The 16,199-nt window shown below is 46.0% G+C and overlaps 1 protein-coding gene across 1 annotated transcript in view; it reads left to right on the forward strand.

The window, feature by feature from the left end:
- LOC126188807 (zwei Ig domain protein zig-8-like) overlaps positions 1 to 16,199 on the forward strand; it is a 475,470-nt gene that overhangs the window by 367,296 nt on the left and 91,975 nt on the right. Inside the window, exon 5 of the mRNA XM_049930420.1 lies at positions 15,749 to 15,917. Within this exon, the coding sequence (XP_049786377.1) occupies positions 15,749 to 15,917 (169 nt within the window). The remainder of the gene's footprint in view (positions 1 to 15,748; positions 15,918 to 16,199) is intronic.

Here is a 16,199-nt window from a genome sequence, read left to right on the forward strand (position 1 = left end):
TTCTTTTTGAACCCATGGTTGTTGGCCACCAATTTTCGCTGTCCGAGCTGACATTGTTCTTACAGCCTACTTCTCACCACAGGTAAGTGAAACTATTCACATGAGACTTACGTGAATCACTTACTGTCTTTGTTTTCATTCATTTCTTTGTGGGTTCGGCGTTCTTGTGAAGGCTCCTTTCGTACCTCCTGCCGTTGATCATAGTATATTTATACCATCTGCGTATTTCTGCACCTAAACTGATAGCTACAGGCTAAGCCCTCTTGTACTGATACCTGCTTCTTTTATAACAGTTTCAAAGGCTATATTGAACAAAAGGCAGGGTAATGAATCTCCCTTTCTTTCGCCGATTTTGTGTTCACAGCACCTGATAACGTATTTTGTATCTTTAATTGAATCGTGGTATTTTCTATCGCATATTTGACTAAGGCGTCAGTTTATGATGAATCTCTTAATTGTTTCATTCCCATATATGGATCTCTTATGTCAGTACCGTCATAGGCTGATCCGATGATATCATTCATAAATTCCTTACACATGTCAGTATTTACCGAATCGTGAAGATATGATTACCATCAAATCTTCCATGACGAAATTCACGTAGATAATCACCAACAGCATTTACAATATAAAGCGCAGGGCTACTAGAGGGAACGTTGAAGAATATGTCGTATGCAGTAGGTATAGGCCAATTCTCCTACAGTTAGTACACACAGTGTATCATCTTCTCCATGTATTGAGCTTACGATACCTACATTCCGTTCGTCAGTGATACTTTCATCTGTCGGTATCTTAAATTCAAGATTACACTATAATGATATTCTGCCTTCCAGGAGGTACAAATTGTGATTTCTATGGACTCGGCCACTTGCTGTTGGCCGAAGGCGTCTCTAAAGGCGATTCGTGCATTCAGTTCAATGTGGATGACTGATGGTGTTTCTGCAGATACGAATGCATCCCGTGACGCTGCTGGCTGTCTGAGAGCGTGGCGAAACTATCCGAGAAGGAGAATTAACAATGAACGTGAACGCTTTTCCAGATCTTGACATGACGTCAAGGGGTAAGTGCGAAGTGATGTTCGTTGTCAGCGATCTGGTGTGGCTACGTAATGGGGAACAGCCCATTGATCTGTCGAGGCCTTCGGTCCGTGACTCGCTTCCAACTTCCGCTCATTCCTTATTCATGTGCTGACCGTGCGCTCCGTCTGGTTTTCAACGGCCCCGAGAGAACAGGGTACAAACAGACTTTTCCACCTCGGTGAGGAAATAATGTACCATGATCGAAAAGTTGCCAGAGTGCAGAGAAAATAAAATATACGACCTATTTCTAAGCTGCAGAAGGAAAGTGATACTCTGTATTCATTTATTAATTAGCTTACGCAATTAGGTCTGCTTGCTGAATCAGTTTTCATATCCACTATATTAGCAACGTGATGGTGATCGATCCAGAAGTAGGCCTCTTAATTTTCGAATTCTTGTGGTGAATAGGCGTCTTACAACAAGTGTGTAGTCTAGAGTAGCTAAGTTTCTTCGTTCTGTCTCAGAAGAGACCGTTCACCTGCGAAAAATGTTCCAGTTTTTTACAAAATTCAATAACAGTTATTAGGAAATTAGCAAAAGATTGTAATTAACTATAGCTATCGGTGAAAGTCATTCACTTCAAACAAATATATCAGGTATTTCACCGATAAATGTTTTCAGTAATAGTGGGGGCATGGAACAAAGTAATGATCAAGACCCGCAAGTGATGAAGCGTGTGTAAACTAAATGTTCGGCGGACCAGTCGAAGAAATCGTTTCATTGCAAACCTGCTGGTTTCATATAAATGCCCAACTAAAACTGTCTAAGTCCCTACGACTGTTGAAACAGAGTAAAAGTTGTTCGATGATGATCGTCAAATTAAGTCAAAATTTTCCACTGGGTATCACTCGGTTCAACAAGTATCGACAGTGGTTGAAATAATGGAAGTATGACGTAACCACCACCGAAATTGTGAAGTATCTCAACTTGCTGGTTGTCAAAATTTTCTACCTATCATTATGGCGACAGCAATGTTTGATACTGTTTTCCTTATCAGAAAATAAGTAAATGGTGTGGCCAAAAACCATACAGATTATCAGAGAAACTACAGCGTCACTCGTAAATGGTAGACCAAGACTTTCTCAGCACTGCCGGAATAAAACAGTCTCCCAGAACGGCTCGAACAATAATCTACCAGCACTGCCAGAACTAGAGCCTCCCTGGCCTGCTGGGTCAAGGCTTCCCCTGCACTTTTTGGACAACAGTTCCTCTGCACTGCCTGGAAAATGGGCCACTTTACTACCTGGACAAGGAACCCCCTACAGTGGACAAACGTCTCACTCCACTGCTAGGACGAGAGTCTCCAAGCACTGATGGGTGCCACAATGAGCTAGAATGAGGGTCCTCTACAGTGCCAGTATAAGAGTCCCCCACTTTGAGTACTCGTGAATCTCCCCAATCAGCAGGATCAAGAGTACCGGCACACGTTGGATCGAGCGTCCCCAACTCCATCAGACTGAGAGACCCTCCACATGGTTGGATAGAGAGTTCCCCATACTGTCGAGAAGAGAGCCACACACTGTCAGAATGATGCCCCCCCCCCCTAAAGTATCATGAAAAGAGTCTCATCAAGCTATATGAACGAGAGTCCTCCCCACTTCCCAAACAAAAATACTCCCCTTCCCCTCCCTCAAGTGCACGAGTAAGAAAATATGGTTCAAATGGCTCTGAGCACTATGGGACTTAACATCTATGGTCATCAGTCGCCTAGAACTTAGAACTACTTAAACCTAACTAACCTAAGGACAGCACACAACACCCAGTCATCACGAGGCAGAGAAAATCCCAGACCCCGCCGGGAATCGTACGAGTAAGAGTCCCCAGCACAGCGGAAACGAGATTTACCCCACGCTACTGCAACGACCTTCCCTCCACACTGACGGAACGACACACTGACAGGTAGAAATTCTCCCACCTTCCTTACGCTCACGAACGAGAAATCCCGTCACTGACTGTCTAGTTCTGTATTCTCAACTACTGTACGTATCCTTACACAGGGTGATAAAAACCGTCTGAACGCTTGTAAGGATGTTGCAAGGTAGGTTGTGCTATTATTATAAAAAAAAATTCGATACATTACGCCGTTTTCGATTAATTAGCATTGAAGTTAATCAATCAGGTATTTGTGCACGCAAGACAAAGCAGGCTGCCAGAGGTACTGTTACCAAACGTGTTCTTCGTTTGGTAAGATGAAACTGCCAACCCCCCACCCCCACCCCCACCCCAAAAAAAGAATAATAGCACATGAAACCCTTGGATGGAGCGAGTTCGGACGTTTCTACCATCCAATTTCCAGTTTTTGTATCGCTCTCTAGTTCAGTTTGAGGCAACCAGATGAATAACGCGTTTGACTACACCATCTATGGCAGGCTGCTTGAATCTGCATGAGCAAGACCTAACCTCAACCATAATTACATCATACTACACCATCTTTGGCAGGCTGCTTGAATCTGCATGAGCAAGACCTGAGTGGCTGACCTCAACCATAATTACATCATTAAAGGTGCAAATCATCGATTTATGAGCTCAACCTACTCCGCTGCAACAGCCTCACACGCTTTTCAGAGCGTTTTTGACCACCCTATATTTACACTCCTGGAAATGGAGAAAAGAACACATTGACACCGGTGTGTCAGACCCACCATACTTGCTCCGGACACTGCGAGAGGGCTGTACAAGCAATGATCACACGCACGGCACAGCGGACACACCAGGAACCGCGGTGTTGGCCGTCGAATGGCGCTAGCTGCGCAGCATTTGTGCACCGCCGCCGTCAGTGTCAGCCAGTTTACCGTGGCATACGGAGCTCCATCGCAGTCTTTAACACTGGTAGCATGCCGCGACAGCGTGGACGTGAACCGTATGTGCAGTTGACGGACTTTGAGCGAGGGCGTATAGTGGGCATGCGGGAGGCCGGGTGGACGTACCGCCGAATTGCTCAACACGTGGGGCGTGAGGTCTCCACAGTACATCGATGTTGTCGCCAGTGGTCGGCGGAAGGTGCACGTGCCCGTCGACCTGGGACCGGACCGCAGCGACGCACGGATGCACGCCAAGACCGTAGGATCCTACGCAGTGCCGTAGGGGACCGCACCGCCACTTCCCAGCAAATTAGGGACACTGTTGCTCCTGGGGTATCGGCGAGGACCATTCGCAACCGTCTCCATGAAGCTGTGCTACGGTCCCGCACACCGTTAGGCCGTCTTCCGCTCACGCCCCAACATCGTGCAGCCCGCCTCCAGTGGTGTCGCGACAGGCGTGAATGGAGGGACGAATGGAGACGTGTCGTCTTCAGCGATGAGAGTCGCTTCTGCCTTGGTGCCAATGATGGTCGTATGCGTGTTTGGCGCCGTGCAGGTGAGCGCCACAATCAGGACTGCATACGACCGAGGCACACAGGGCCAACACCAGGCATCATGGTGTGGGGAGCGATTTCCTACACTGGCCGTACACCACTGGTGATCGTCGAGGGGACACTGAATAGTGCACGGTACATCCAAACCGTCATCGAACCCATCGTTCTACCATTCCTAGACCGGCAAGGGAACTTGCTGTTGCAACAGGACAATGCACGTCCGCATGTATCCCGTGCCACCCAACGTGGTCTAGAAGGTGTAAGTTAACTACCCTGGCCAGCAAGATCTCCGGATCTGTCCCCCATTGAGCATGTTTGGGACTGGATGAAGCGTCGTCTCACGCGGTCTGCACGTCCAGCACGAACGCTGGTCCAACTGAGGCGCCAGGTGGAAATGGCATGGCAAGCCGTTCCACAGGACTACATCCAGCATCTCTACGATCGTCTCCATGGGAGAATAGCAGCCTGCATTGCTGCGAAAGGTGGATATACACTGTACTAGTGCCGACATTGTGCATGCTCTGTTGCCTGTGTCTATGTGCCTGTGGTTCTGTCAGTGTGATCATGTGATGTATCTGACCCCAGGAATGTGTCAATAAAGTTTCCCCTTCCTGGGACAATGAATTCACGGTGTTCTTATTTCAATTTCCAGGAGTGTATATATGAAAAATGTATGTTTTTGTTGTCGTCCGGATATTTTGATCACATAGTGTACAATGAAAAGATTATAGAACTTAATGCCGATCCCCGGCGGACGCCTAATTCTGCCTGCCTGCTTTGTCATTTGGCCGATGTATTGTTTGCCACATTCGTAACTGATGATATAAAATCCAGGTATCTGTAGTCCTAATTTCTCTTTCATCTACATCTACATCTACCTCTACCTGGTTACTCTGCAATTCACACTTAAGTTCCTAACAGAGGGTTCATCGAACCATTTTCATACAACTTCTCTACCATTCCACTCTCGAACTGGTCGTGGGAAAAAGGAACACCTAAATCTTACCGTTCGAGGTCTGATTCCTCTTATTTCATTATGATGATCATTTGTCCCTGTGTAGGTGGGCGTCAACAAAATATTTTTGCATTCGGAAGAGAAAGCTGGTGATTGAAATTTCGTAAATAGATCTCGACGCAAAGAAAACCGCCTTTGTATCAGTGCCTGCCACCCCAACTCGCGTATCATATCAGTGACACTCTCGCCCCTATTGCTGGATAACACGAAACGAGCTGCCCTTCTTTGCAGTTTTTCGATGTCCTCCCTCAATCCTGCCTGGTAAGGATCCCATACCGCGCAGCAATATTCCAGGAGAGGACGGACAAGTGTAATGTAGGCCGTGTCTTTAGTGGGTTTGTCGCATCTTATAAGTGTTCTGACAACAAAGCGCAGTCTTTGTTTCACCTTACCCGCAATATTATCTATGTGGTCTTTCCAATTTAAGTTGTTCGTAATTCTAATTCCTAGTTATTTAGTTCAATTGGCAGCCCTTATATTTGTGCGATTTATGGTATACCCAAAATTTATAGGATTCCTTTTAGTACCCATTTCTTTGTTTGGTGCTAATTGCCACATTTCGAACCATACAGAAACTCTCTCTAGGTCATTGTGTAATTGTAATTGATCGTATGATGATTTTACTAGAGGGTGAATTACAGCGTCATCTGCAAACAAAGGGGGCGGCTCAGATTATCACCTGAATAATTCATATAAATCAGGAACAGCAGAGGGCCTATGACACTTCCTTGCGGAACGCCAGATATCACTTCTGTTCTACACGATGATTTACCGCCTATCACTACGAACTGTGGCCTCTCTGAGAGGAAATCACGAATCCAGTCACACAACAGAGACAATACTCCATATGCACGGAAGTTGATTAATATTCGCTTGTGAGGAATGGTATCAAAAGCCTTCTGGAAATCTAAAAGTATGGAATCGATCTGAGATCCCTTGTCGACATCACTCATTACTTCATGGGAATAAGAGCTAGCTGTGTTGCACAAGAACGATATTTCCTGAAGCCGTGTTGGTAATGTATCAATAAGTCATTTTCTTGAAGGTGATTCATAATGTTCGAGTATAGTATATGATCCAAAACCCTACTGCAAATTGAGGTCAGTCATATGGGTCTGTATTTCAATGGGTTACTCCTATTCCCTATCTTGAATATTGGTGTGACCTGTGCTACTTTCCAGTCTTTAGGAACAGACCTTTCGTCAAGTGAGCGGTTGTATATGATTGCTAAGAAAGCCGCAATTGTGTCTGCATACTCTGAGAGAAACCTGATTGGTGTACCATCTGGACCGGAATACTTGCCTTTCGTAAGTGATTTGAGTTGTTTCGCAACATCTAAAATATCTACTATTATGTCACTCATGCTAACAGCTGTTCTGGTTTCGAATTCTGGAATATTTACTTCGTCTTCTTTCGTGAAGGAATTACGGAAAACTGTATTTAGTAACTCCGCCGTAGAGGCATCATCATCTGTAACATTGCCATCGCTATCGCACAGTGACAGTATTGACTATTTTTTGCCACTGATGTATTTTGCATACGACCAAAATCTCTCTGCGTTTTCTACCATATTTTGAGACAATATTTCATTGTGGAAACTATCAAAAACACCTCGCATTGACGTTCGCACTAAATTTCGAGCTTCCGTGAAACTTAGCCAGTCTTGGGGATTTTGCGTTCTTCTGAATTTGGCATTGAGCCGAGAAGATTTATTTTTTTTATTTTTGCCGATTGACGGATAATGGTTCTGATGTTATTTTTCTTCAAAATCCTGGCAGTCTTGGCCATGGGTGGTCCAGCGTAAGGAAGGAACACCAGATGGCTTGTGTCTTCGTAGAGGTCGTCTTCTTTGTTGTTCCACCCGAGAGCGCAACTTATTTGTGTCTCTGAGTAGCCGCTCCTGTGAAAGGTTTCCCGAAGACGCTGCAAATCAGTGAGTAGGCTCTTCTGGTGGATACGAGTATGTCTCGTGCTCTGTGCATGAAATTGATGTGCGCGGATTTCCGTTGTGGTGAGTGGTGGCAGCTACTTGCGTTTAGGTACAGGTCCGTGTTCGACTTTCTTCTGTATACATAATATCCCAGAGTGCCATTAGCTTTCTTCTTTATCAGAACATCGAGGATAACTTAGCATCTGTTTCCTTTTACTTCCATAGTGAACTTTATATTGCCATGTATGCTGAGAAGGGGGTCAAGAAATTCTCCCATGTGTCGTCCGTATGTCGAAAGAACGCCTCTGGATTTAGGGATGCTTTTCCAAGAGCAGTTTCCTCGATATGCCCCATATATAGGTTTGCGATGCCTGGCGCTGGGGGGATTCCGAGGCGACTCCATCTATAAACGGTATTGCACAATTTTACGTAATATTTAGTTCGCGTTATAACAAAACACTCTATTAGCAGACGTGTGGCGAAATGTCGCATAACCTGATTCGTGTTTATCCAGCATTGCCTCGCTACACACCCACGTTCCAGGAAGACAGGTGCCGGCTCCGGCGACATTACGTTATTGTTACTACCGCAATTGTGGCATATAACTGCACGGAGATTATGCAGCAACGTACTTTATGTAATACAAACTCTCTCTTGAGTGTGTCAAGGAATCGTAATTTGTTCGCTGGACGGAGACGTTAAGCTCGATAGCTCCCTTCTCGACGTTCTGGAGTAATAGTCACCATTTCGTTCGTTCATTCCAGTCACATCCGTAGCAATTCAGACTCACCACATGTGGCAACTGCAGCCCTCTAGATATATACATGTTACACATAACATAAAGACAACGTGAAATGATTTTCACCTGGAATTTTCTCCAGATAGAATGAAGGACGCCTGAGTCGCCATATTGAACTGACGTTGTGTTTAGATAATCTAATGCTTGAGAATGTCAGAAACAGGGCGCTAAAGTGGACCATTAGTTTAACATTTATTTTTGACGAAAGCTCATATGACCTAAGAATCCGTGGTTTATCCCTAGAGATTCGTAAAACGATTTGTATATCAGAAGAGAATCCAACGTCGGTGAGACCCTGTGGAGTCTAAATGTGAGGAAAACAAATGTAGTCCACAGATAATATGATCGTTAGCGCACTGCACAGAGAAGGGAAGGGTCCTGGGTCGGTTCCCAGTCTGAAACACTGTCTGGAATCATGACAACTCTTTCAACAGAAACACAATAAGCTGAAAAATATCATTAGAAACTGCGTCTACTCATAATTGTATAACATCAACATTTAATTTCAATACCTAACATCAACAACTTTCTATATTTGATAAGCGTGCTCAAAACTTGATTTCTAGTACAAATTTACGAATAACCTTTTTCAAATTGTGTTCGATGCCGATTCTTTCAACGAAGTACATTGTCAGAAAAATACTACCTGCCATTGTCACCAACGTTGATAAGGTCTCTGATCTGACAATCGCTTTGCTTTTTCCTGGCATTTCCCTGGCAACCATTTGTTTCTGTACTTTAGGGAACTGCATTGTCGATTAGAGACACTCATTTCTTATGCAGCTAAAATCTGACTGAACCACTAAGATGATAACCTTCAGTGTTGCTAACAGTTTCGATGATTACAGATCGTCTGCAGGGATGTGGAGTTTCTCCATATCAGTTTCTTTGTCAGTACACTGATGACATTACGGCCTACAACGTATAACATCAATGACAGGAACTTGGCAACAGTGTTTAATACAAAGGGTGAAAACATTGTCAGCTATTACGCTCACGCTGTTAATGTAATACGTGAAAGCGTGCCTGATTCACCCAGCTGATAAAACGTAAGGCGCGACCACTTGATGCATCTACCATTGTTAGAATGGCACGTAGTAAACGACCAAGTATCGTCTGCAATGTCAGACATGAACTAGTCTGTAATATTTAACTGAAGCCGAAAGACATCAGTCAGAGACACCGACACAATAGCATACGTTAGCACCATTACTAAATGTTCGCTAACATTAGAAACTGAAGTGAGAGACGATATGTTCCTTGCAGAAATGTACACCGAAGAGCTACAGAAACTGGTACACCTGCCTAATATCGTGAAGGGCCCACAGTTAACACGCAGAAGTGCCGGAAAACGAGGTGGCATAAACTCGACTAATGTCTGAAGTAGTGATGGGGGGAACTGACACGATGAATTCTGCAGGGCTGTCCATAAATCCGTAAGAGTACGAGGGGGTGTAGATCTCTTCTGAACAGAAAGTTGCATTGAATCCCAGGTATGCTCAATAACGTTCATGTCTGGAGAGACTGATGACCAGCGGAAGTTCATAAAATCGGAATAGTGTTCCTGAAGCCACTCTGTGACAATTCTGGGTGTGTGGGGTGTCGCGCTGTCCTGCTGAAATTATGAAATTACCTAAGTCCCTCGGAATGCACAGTGGATATGAGTCACCTGGCAGAGTCGTATCGGGGGCTCCCATATCGTTCCGACTGCAGACTCCCCACAGTATTACAGAGCTTCCAACATCTCCAACAGTCCCCTACTGACGTGCAAGGTCCATGAATCCATGAGGTCCTCTCCAAATTGGTACACGTAGTTCGCTCGATACAATTTGAACCGAGATTCGTCCGACCAGGTAACAAGTTTCCAGTCATCAACAGTCCAATGTCGGTGTTGACGTGCCCAGGCGAGGTGTAAAGCTCTGTGTCGTGCAGTCGTCAATGGTACATGAGTGGGTCTCCAGCTCCGAAAGCTCATATCGAAGATGTTTCGTTGAGTAGTCCGAACGCTGACACTAGTTGATGGCTCAGCATTGAAATCTGCAGAAATTTGCAGAGGGGTAACACTTCTGTCACGTCGAACGATTCTCTTCAGACCTCGTTGGTCCCATTCTTGCAGTATCTTTTTCCGGCTGCAGCGATATCAGAATCTGATGTTTTACCGGATTCCTAATATTCAGGGTACACTCGTGAAATGGTCTAACGGGAAATTCCCCACTTCATCGCTGACTCGGAGATGTTGAGTCTCATCACTCGGACCCCGACTATAACACCACGTTCAAACTTGCTTAAAACTTGATAACCGGACATTGCAGCAGCAGTAACCGATCTAACAACTGCGCCACACACTTGTTGCCTTGTATATGAGTTGCCGACCGCAGCCCCGTATTCTCCCTGTTTACATATATGCGTATTTGAATTTGGATATCTATACCAGTTTCTTTTGCGCTTCTGTGTATGTATAGTTAATATAATAGTGTGGTGCTGTAAATAATGTATATGGAAATAGAGCCCATATAAATGGTGGTACAATATAATTTCCCAGTCAGAACTTAAAAAAGATAATGAAACATGTCATACACAGAAAACACTGTCGTTTCAATGGCTAGGAAAAGTATATGTGGTACTTTTAGGTGAAACAACTCTGGAATAACGAGTGAGGAAACTGAAAAGGGCAGTTACATTCGGTGTGGTAAGTGGCGGTAATGTCGGACCGGAGGGGTGCAGTGTAACCAATGATGACAGCGAAGAAGACTTAACTCAGCTTCGGTGCACTCTTTATCGTGGCTCGACGAGGAAGAACGTGTGGTGTCACCGCCAGACACCACACTTGCTAGGTGGTAGCTTTAAATCGGCCACGGTCAATTAGTACATGTCGCACCCGCGTGTCGCCACAGTCAGTATTTGCAGACCGAGCGCCACCACACGGCAGGTCTAGAGAGACGGACTAGCACTCGCCACAGTTGTACGACGACTTTGCTAGCGACTACACTGACGAAGCCTTTCTCTCATTTGCCGAGAGACAGAATAGCCTTCAGCTAAGTCCATGACTACGACCTAGCAACGCGCCATTAACCATATCTGGAGAGAGTCTCACTTGTATAACCAAGAGCGATGTACCACAATGATGGAATAAAGTTAAGTACGAACGCAGCTACGTACTTTTCTTTATAGCATTAATTACGTATCCTGTTCCAGAATTCACGCCAGTCGGCGTGAGTTGACGCGTGCCCTTTCGGTATCTCCGCCTTGTGCTTGGACTGTCTTGTCTAGACAGAACAGAACGCACCTCAATCTGTTGACCTTTTCTGGCGCAGACGAACGGGCGGCGGATTTCGCCCTGGCGAGAGGGTGTGGCGTAGGCAGGCCCGTAGAGCGAAGGCAGCCTCTGCAGGCCACGGCCATGACGTCAGCACCGCGCTGCAACTTGGTCGGCGGTTGCACTATGCGCAACCCCTCGGCCCTTCACACGGTAACCGCGGAGGCGCGCTGAGACTGCTGTGTGCAGGACTCGGCTGTCGACTGTCTGCCCTCTGGCTATAGTCGATCGGTGGCTGGCGCTGAAGTACCAAGTCCTACGGGGTACATACTGCAGGCAGCAGCACGTGCAGATGGCAGGTTAATGGTGTTGTGGCGCTAATTCCCGTGAGGAACTCAGTTCTGGTGGCGACAGGTGCCTGGCGGCAGCTGGTGATGCCCAGTCGTATCACTGTCTGGCGTGGCCCAGGCGTCGTAGTGGTGCTGCCGGGTTCTGGCAAAGGCAAGCCCATATACTTCAAAATTCAATCGTATTTATATTGGTAAGAGGTGCATTTGATTCACTTAAAAGCAGACACCAGGTGACATCATCGATAACAAGAGACTTGCTCTGATGTGCTGTCACTGACACACATTCAATGGTTAATACTGACAAGCGGAGCAGTTTCCAGCTGAGTGCAGCTAGCCGCAGTTTTGCAATCGCCTTATGTGCATGTTATTCTGTCTCAAGCGTCGCTACACAGTGGCCACTAGCCTGTGGCCCCTAATGCAGTACGTCACAGTATCTTTCTCATTAACTTCTTACAACTTTTGCTAAAAGACTGGGTAACAACAGTGTACTACCCCAATCCGCAGGGACCCAGCGCTCTAGGTCTTCCTCCAACCTTGTTCTTTATTGAGATTACCTTTTCCCTTAATTTTTAAAACAAGTACGTACTATCACATTTGCTATTCTTCAGTACTATCCAACCTTTATATTAATCTTCAAATACATAAATCTACTTTTCATCCCTCGCTCCGGGAATCACATCTGTGAGAACTTGGATAATCCCTCGGTCAGGTATCAGCACGGCTTGTCATTTCACAGACGAAAAAGCTGTACAGAGCAAAATCAGAGTCACTACGGTGCTAGGAATAGCGTCAATCAGGGTCGTAGATTCCTGACATCTACCATCCCGACACTGATTCACGGATTGTCAACTGCTCTGAAGTAATCTGCCCCTCTTGTGCTGCTATCATCTGACTTAATGAATGGTATGCATTTCTTTCCCAGGTGTCGTTTAGGAAGATAAGGTTTGTTTGGGCAACATCTCTGTACGTTCATCTCGCCAATACAGCTGTGACTGTGGTTACATTCAGCAGTGTAACACCTGAAACTATGGTCTCATCGTATCACACAATCAACAATCCAATTCCTTCTAATTCCAAACGTCTTGCTCCCATAAGACTTCCTTGCTCTTAGAAACTAGCAACCACTACTAAGCTGTGTACTGAACACACCTACTGCATACCAGCTTTCTTGAAGTACTGCCTTGGTTCCCTCACCAACTTCTGGCATGGACATCATTTTGCTTTACCACTGAACAGTGGCGTGTGCACGTGTTTCATACCATTGTGACTTCACGAGTCGGGCGTTTGGTCATGACCCCACTCTGCTGAAGCTCAACCTCATCCATCGCCATGCTTCGGTCCCCATTTTCTGCTACTGGCAATACCGTCTTCTCTCTCTCTTTCACAAACCTCCCAGCTGCCTTGAGCTTCACTGTGTTGGTCTGCATCCTCCAACATTTAACCAATGTATCCTTGTTCACTAGTGGAATCCTCACTGATACATACAACTGTGCACCATCCGTTGTAATCCCAACAGTTGTGCCTTGGTAGTGGAACCGCAAGTTGCGGCTGCTCGGCTGTACACTGATCAGCGACAATATTACGCTCACCAACCTAATAGGCGGTATGTTCACCTTTGGCACGGATAACAGCGACGACGCGTCGTGGCATGGAAACAATGAGAGCCTGGAAGCTTGCTGGAGGGAGCGGGCATCACATCCGCACACGCAAATGGCGGAATTCCCGCAAATTCCGGGGAGAGGGTGATGAGCTCACACCACGTTCAATCACATACCAAATGTGTTCAATGGGGTTCAAATCTGGTGAGTTGGGGAGTCAGCGCACCAATTAGAACTCGCCACCGTGTTCCTTAAACCACTTCATCACACTCCTGTCGAATCATGCCACTGCCGTCGGGAATCAAGAACGTCATGAAGGGTTTACGTGGCCTGCAACCCGTGCACCATACTCCTTGGCAGTCATGGTGCCTTGCACGAGCTCCACCGGATCCATGGATGCCACACGGAAGGTTCCCCAGGCCGTAATGGCGCAGCAGCCAGTTTTTTTCCGTCCTGCAGTGTAGCAGTCAAGGAGCTGTTCCCCTGGAAGACGACAGATTCCCGCCCTCCAATCGGCATGATGAAGAAGATATCGGGATTCATCAGATCATGCAACGCTCTGCCACTGCTCCAACGTCCAGTGCCTATGGCACATGCCCATTTCCGTCGTAGTTGCCGATACGTGGTGTCAACACAGGCACATGCAAGGGTCGTCGGCTGCGGAGGCCGGCCGTTAGAAGCGTTCCGCACACTGTGTGTTCAGACACACACGTACTATGTTCAGAGTTAAAGCCAGCTTATGTGGTCGAGCGGTTCTAGGCGCTACAGCCTGGAACCGCGCGACCGCTACGGTCGCAGGTTCGAATCCTGCCTCGGGTATGGGTGTGTGCGATGTCAATAGGTTAGCTAGGTTTAAATAGTTCTGCGTTATAGGGGCTGATGACCTCAGAAGTTAAGTCCCATAGTGCTCAGAGCCATTTGAACCATTTTTGAACCAGCACTAAAGTCTGATGTTAGTTCCGCCACAATCCGCCGACTGTGCTGTTGTACCAACCTGCCCAGCCTAAGACATCCGACGTCTGTAATGAGGGGTGGCCGCCCGACCACACGACGTCTAGACGTGTGTAATGTCTCTTGCAGCGGTCTCTCCACGATATTTTCAAAAATTTTATAAATTATATAGCTCAGTACATATCTCGAAATATCTCTTCTTATCTTACCGATTATCAATGCAAAGTACTTTCAAGCCCAATTATTCCTTGGAGCGTCCATTTACTCCATGGAATAGCTTCTCTGCTATCTATGTTTTCTCTTAGGAAAAAGAATAGAGACTTCTTGCCGATTAGTCGTGAAAGAAGGATGTATATGCATGTATTGTTGAGCTCGTCGCCATCTTGATGAGATTCTGTATGAGAAGGAATTTAATACATGACCTAAACTAAAGTAAGTCTGTTCGCGTAATATTTAAGGGATTATTATTATTGACAGTGTCTGCTTACTACGCTGTGTTGCACGGGATCAGTGGAGAACGTCTGATTTACACTGGACGAACCTGCCGTTTTGTATGCTCAAGATATCCAGTTACTTCAAATAAATAGGCTAACACGGTCTTACCAGCAGATCTCCGGCTTTCCCCATGTGATCACCGAAAGTTAATAATTATTACAAATGTTTCCAGGAGATCGACTGACAATTTTCGTCGCACCGAGGCTTCGAAATTGCTTCACTGCCTTATGGAATTTAAGTTAAGCTTAATTTAATCAGGATAGAACAGTATTGAACTGTGTGAATGTGATAAGCCTGCTTTGTCAATGAAAATTCCCTTAATATACGCATGTTTTTACTATCCTGATCAGTGAAGCTAAATCGGGCCGGTGTGAGAGAGGTTTTTAAATTTTAGATCCCACACAAAATATATTAAACGTGGTTTCAGCTTGCCTTTCACCACGTGGTGAAGACACTCACCACAGCACTCCCCGAACACCCGTCAGGTCGACACCCGTTTCCGAAAAGCTCCTGCCGAACCTCTGGGCCATCACAGTCCGTGCTTGGACTGCGTCAAAATTCCGGCTTAGAGTGCTAGCTGAACTTCCTTAGTAAGCTGTCGAAAGATGCACTTGTTATTCAGCACACCGCTCTCCAGATTCGCAGTCTGCGATGAGTGTCATTTCATAGCCTCCGTTAACCTCCTTGCGATTTCCGGTGTTTTGTTCAATTCGCTCACTTCGGTTGCGTCTGCTGTCAACGATATGGTCTTCAGTATTCTACACACAGCATCTACACACTCCCTTTTCAGCCTCCTGGACTCGTGCATCACCGTTCCTATCACTTCACACATCCGCTCCCTCAACCATGCGTACGCCCCGAGCAATCACCTTTGTTCCTCCGACATCTCTCTAAGCGACGGCGTGTACTTCTGTTTGCAGGAGATCAACTACGACTCGCCGAGGGGCGGCGTGTCTGTGATCACAGAGAAAGGTGACGTCACGACCAGCTACCTGCTGATCCAGCGCGCCGACTCCCCGGACTCGGGGAAGTACACCTGCCATCCTTCCAACGCCAACCTCAAGACTGTTGTCGTTCATGTGCTCAACGGTAGGTCGACTCCCAGCTTCGCAGTACCTTTCCGTGTATCACCTTGCACTATTTAACTGTAAGAGTAGCGCTTCAAGAAAATGCCGTAAATCATTCTGATACGTTGCAAAGGTAAAGTATAGAGCAAAGATAACGTGAACTCATAACCGTATAATGGATTATAATTAAAGTTCCGCATTTGTTACGAAGTAAGTGCGTTCAGTTCTAAAACAAATATTTTCTCATTTGCTACGCTAGGAGGATTTTTTGGAAAATCTTTGACCACAGCGGCGTTTAGAAAGT

Source organism: Schistocerca cancellata, chromosome 5, assembly GCF_023864275.1.
Source record: "Schistocerca cancellata isolate TAMUIC-IGC-003103 chromosome 5, iqSchCanc2.1, whole genome shotgun sequence".
Lineage (NCBI taxonomy): Eukaryota > Metazoa > Arthropoda > Insecta > Orthoptera > Acrididae > Schistocerca > Schistocerca cancellata.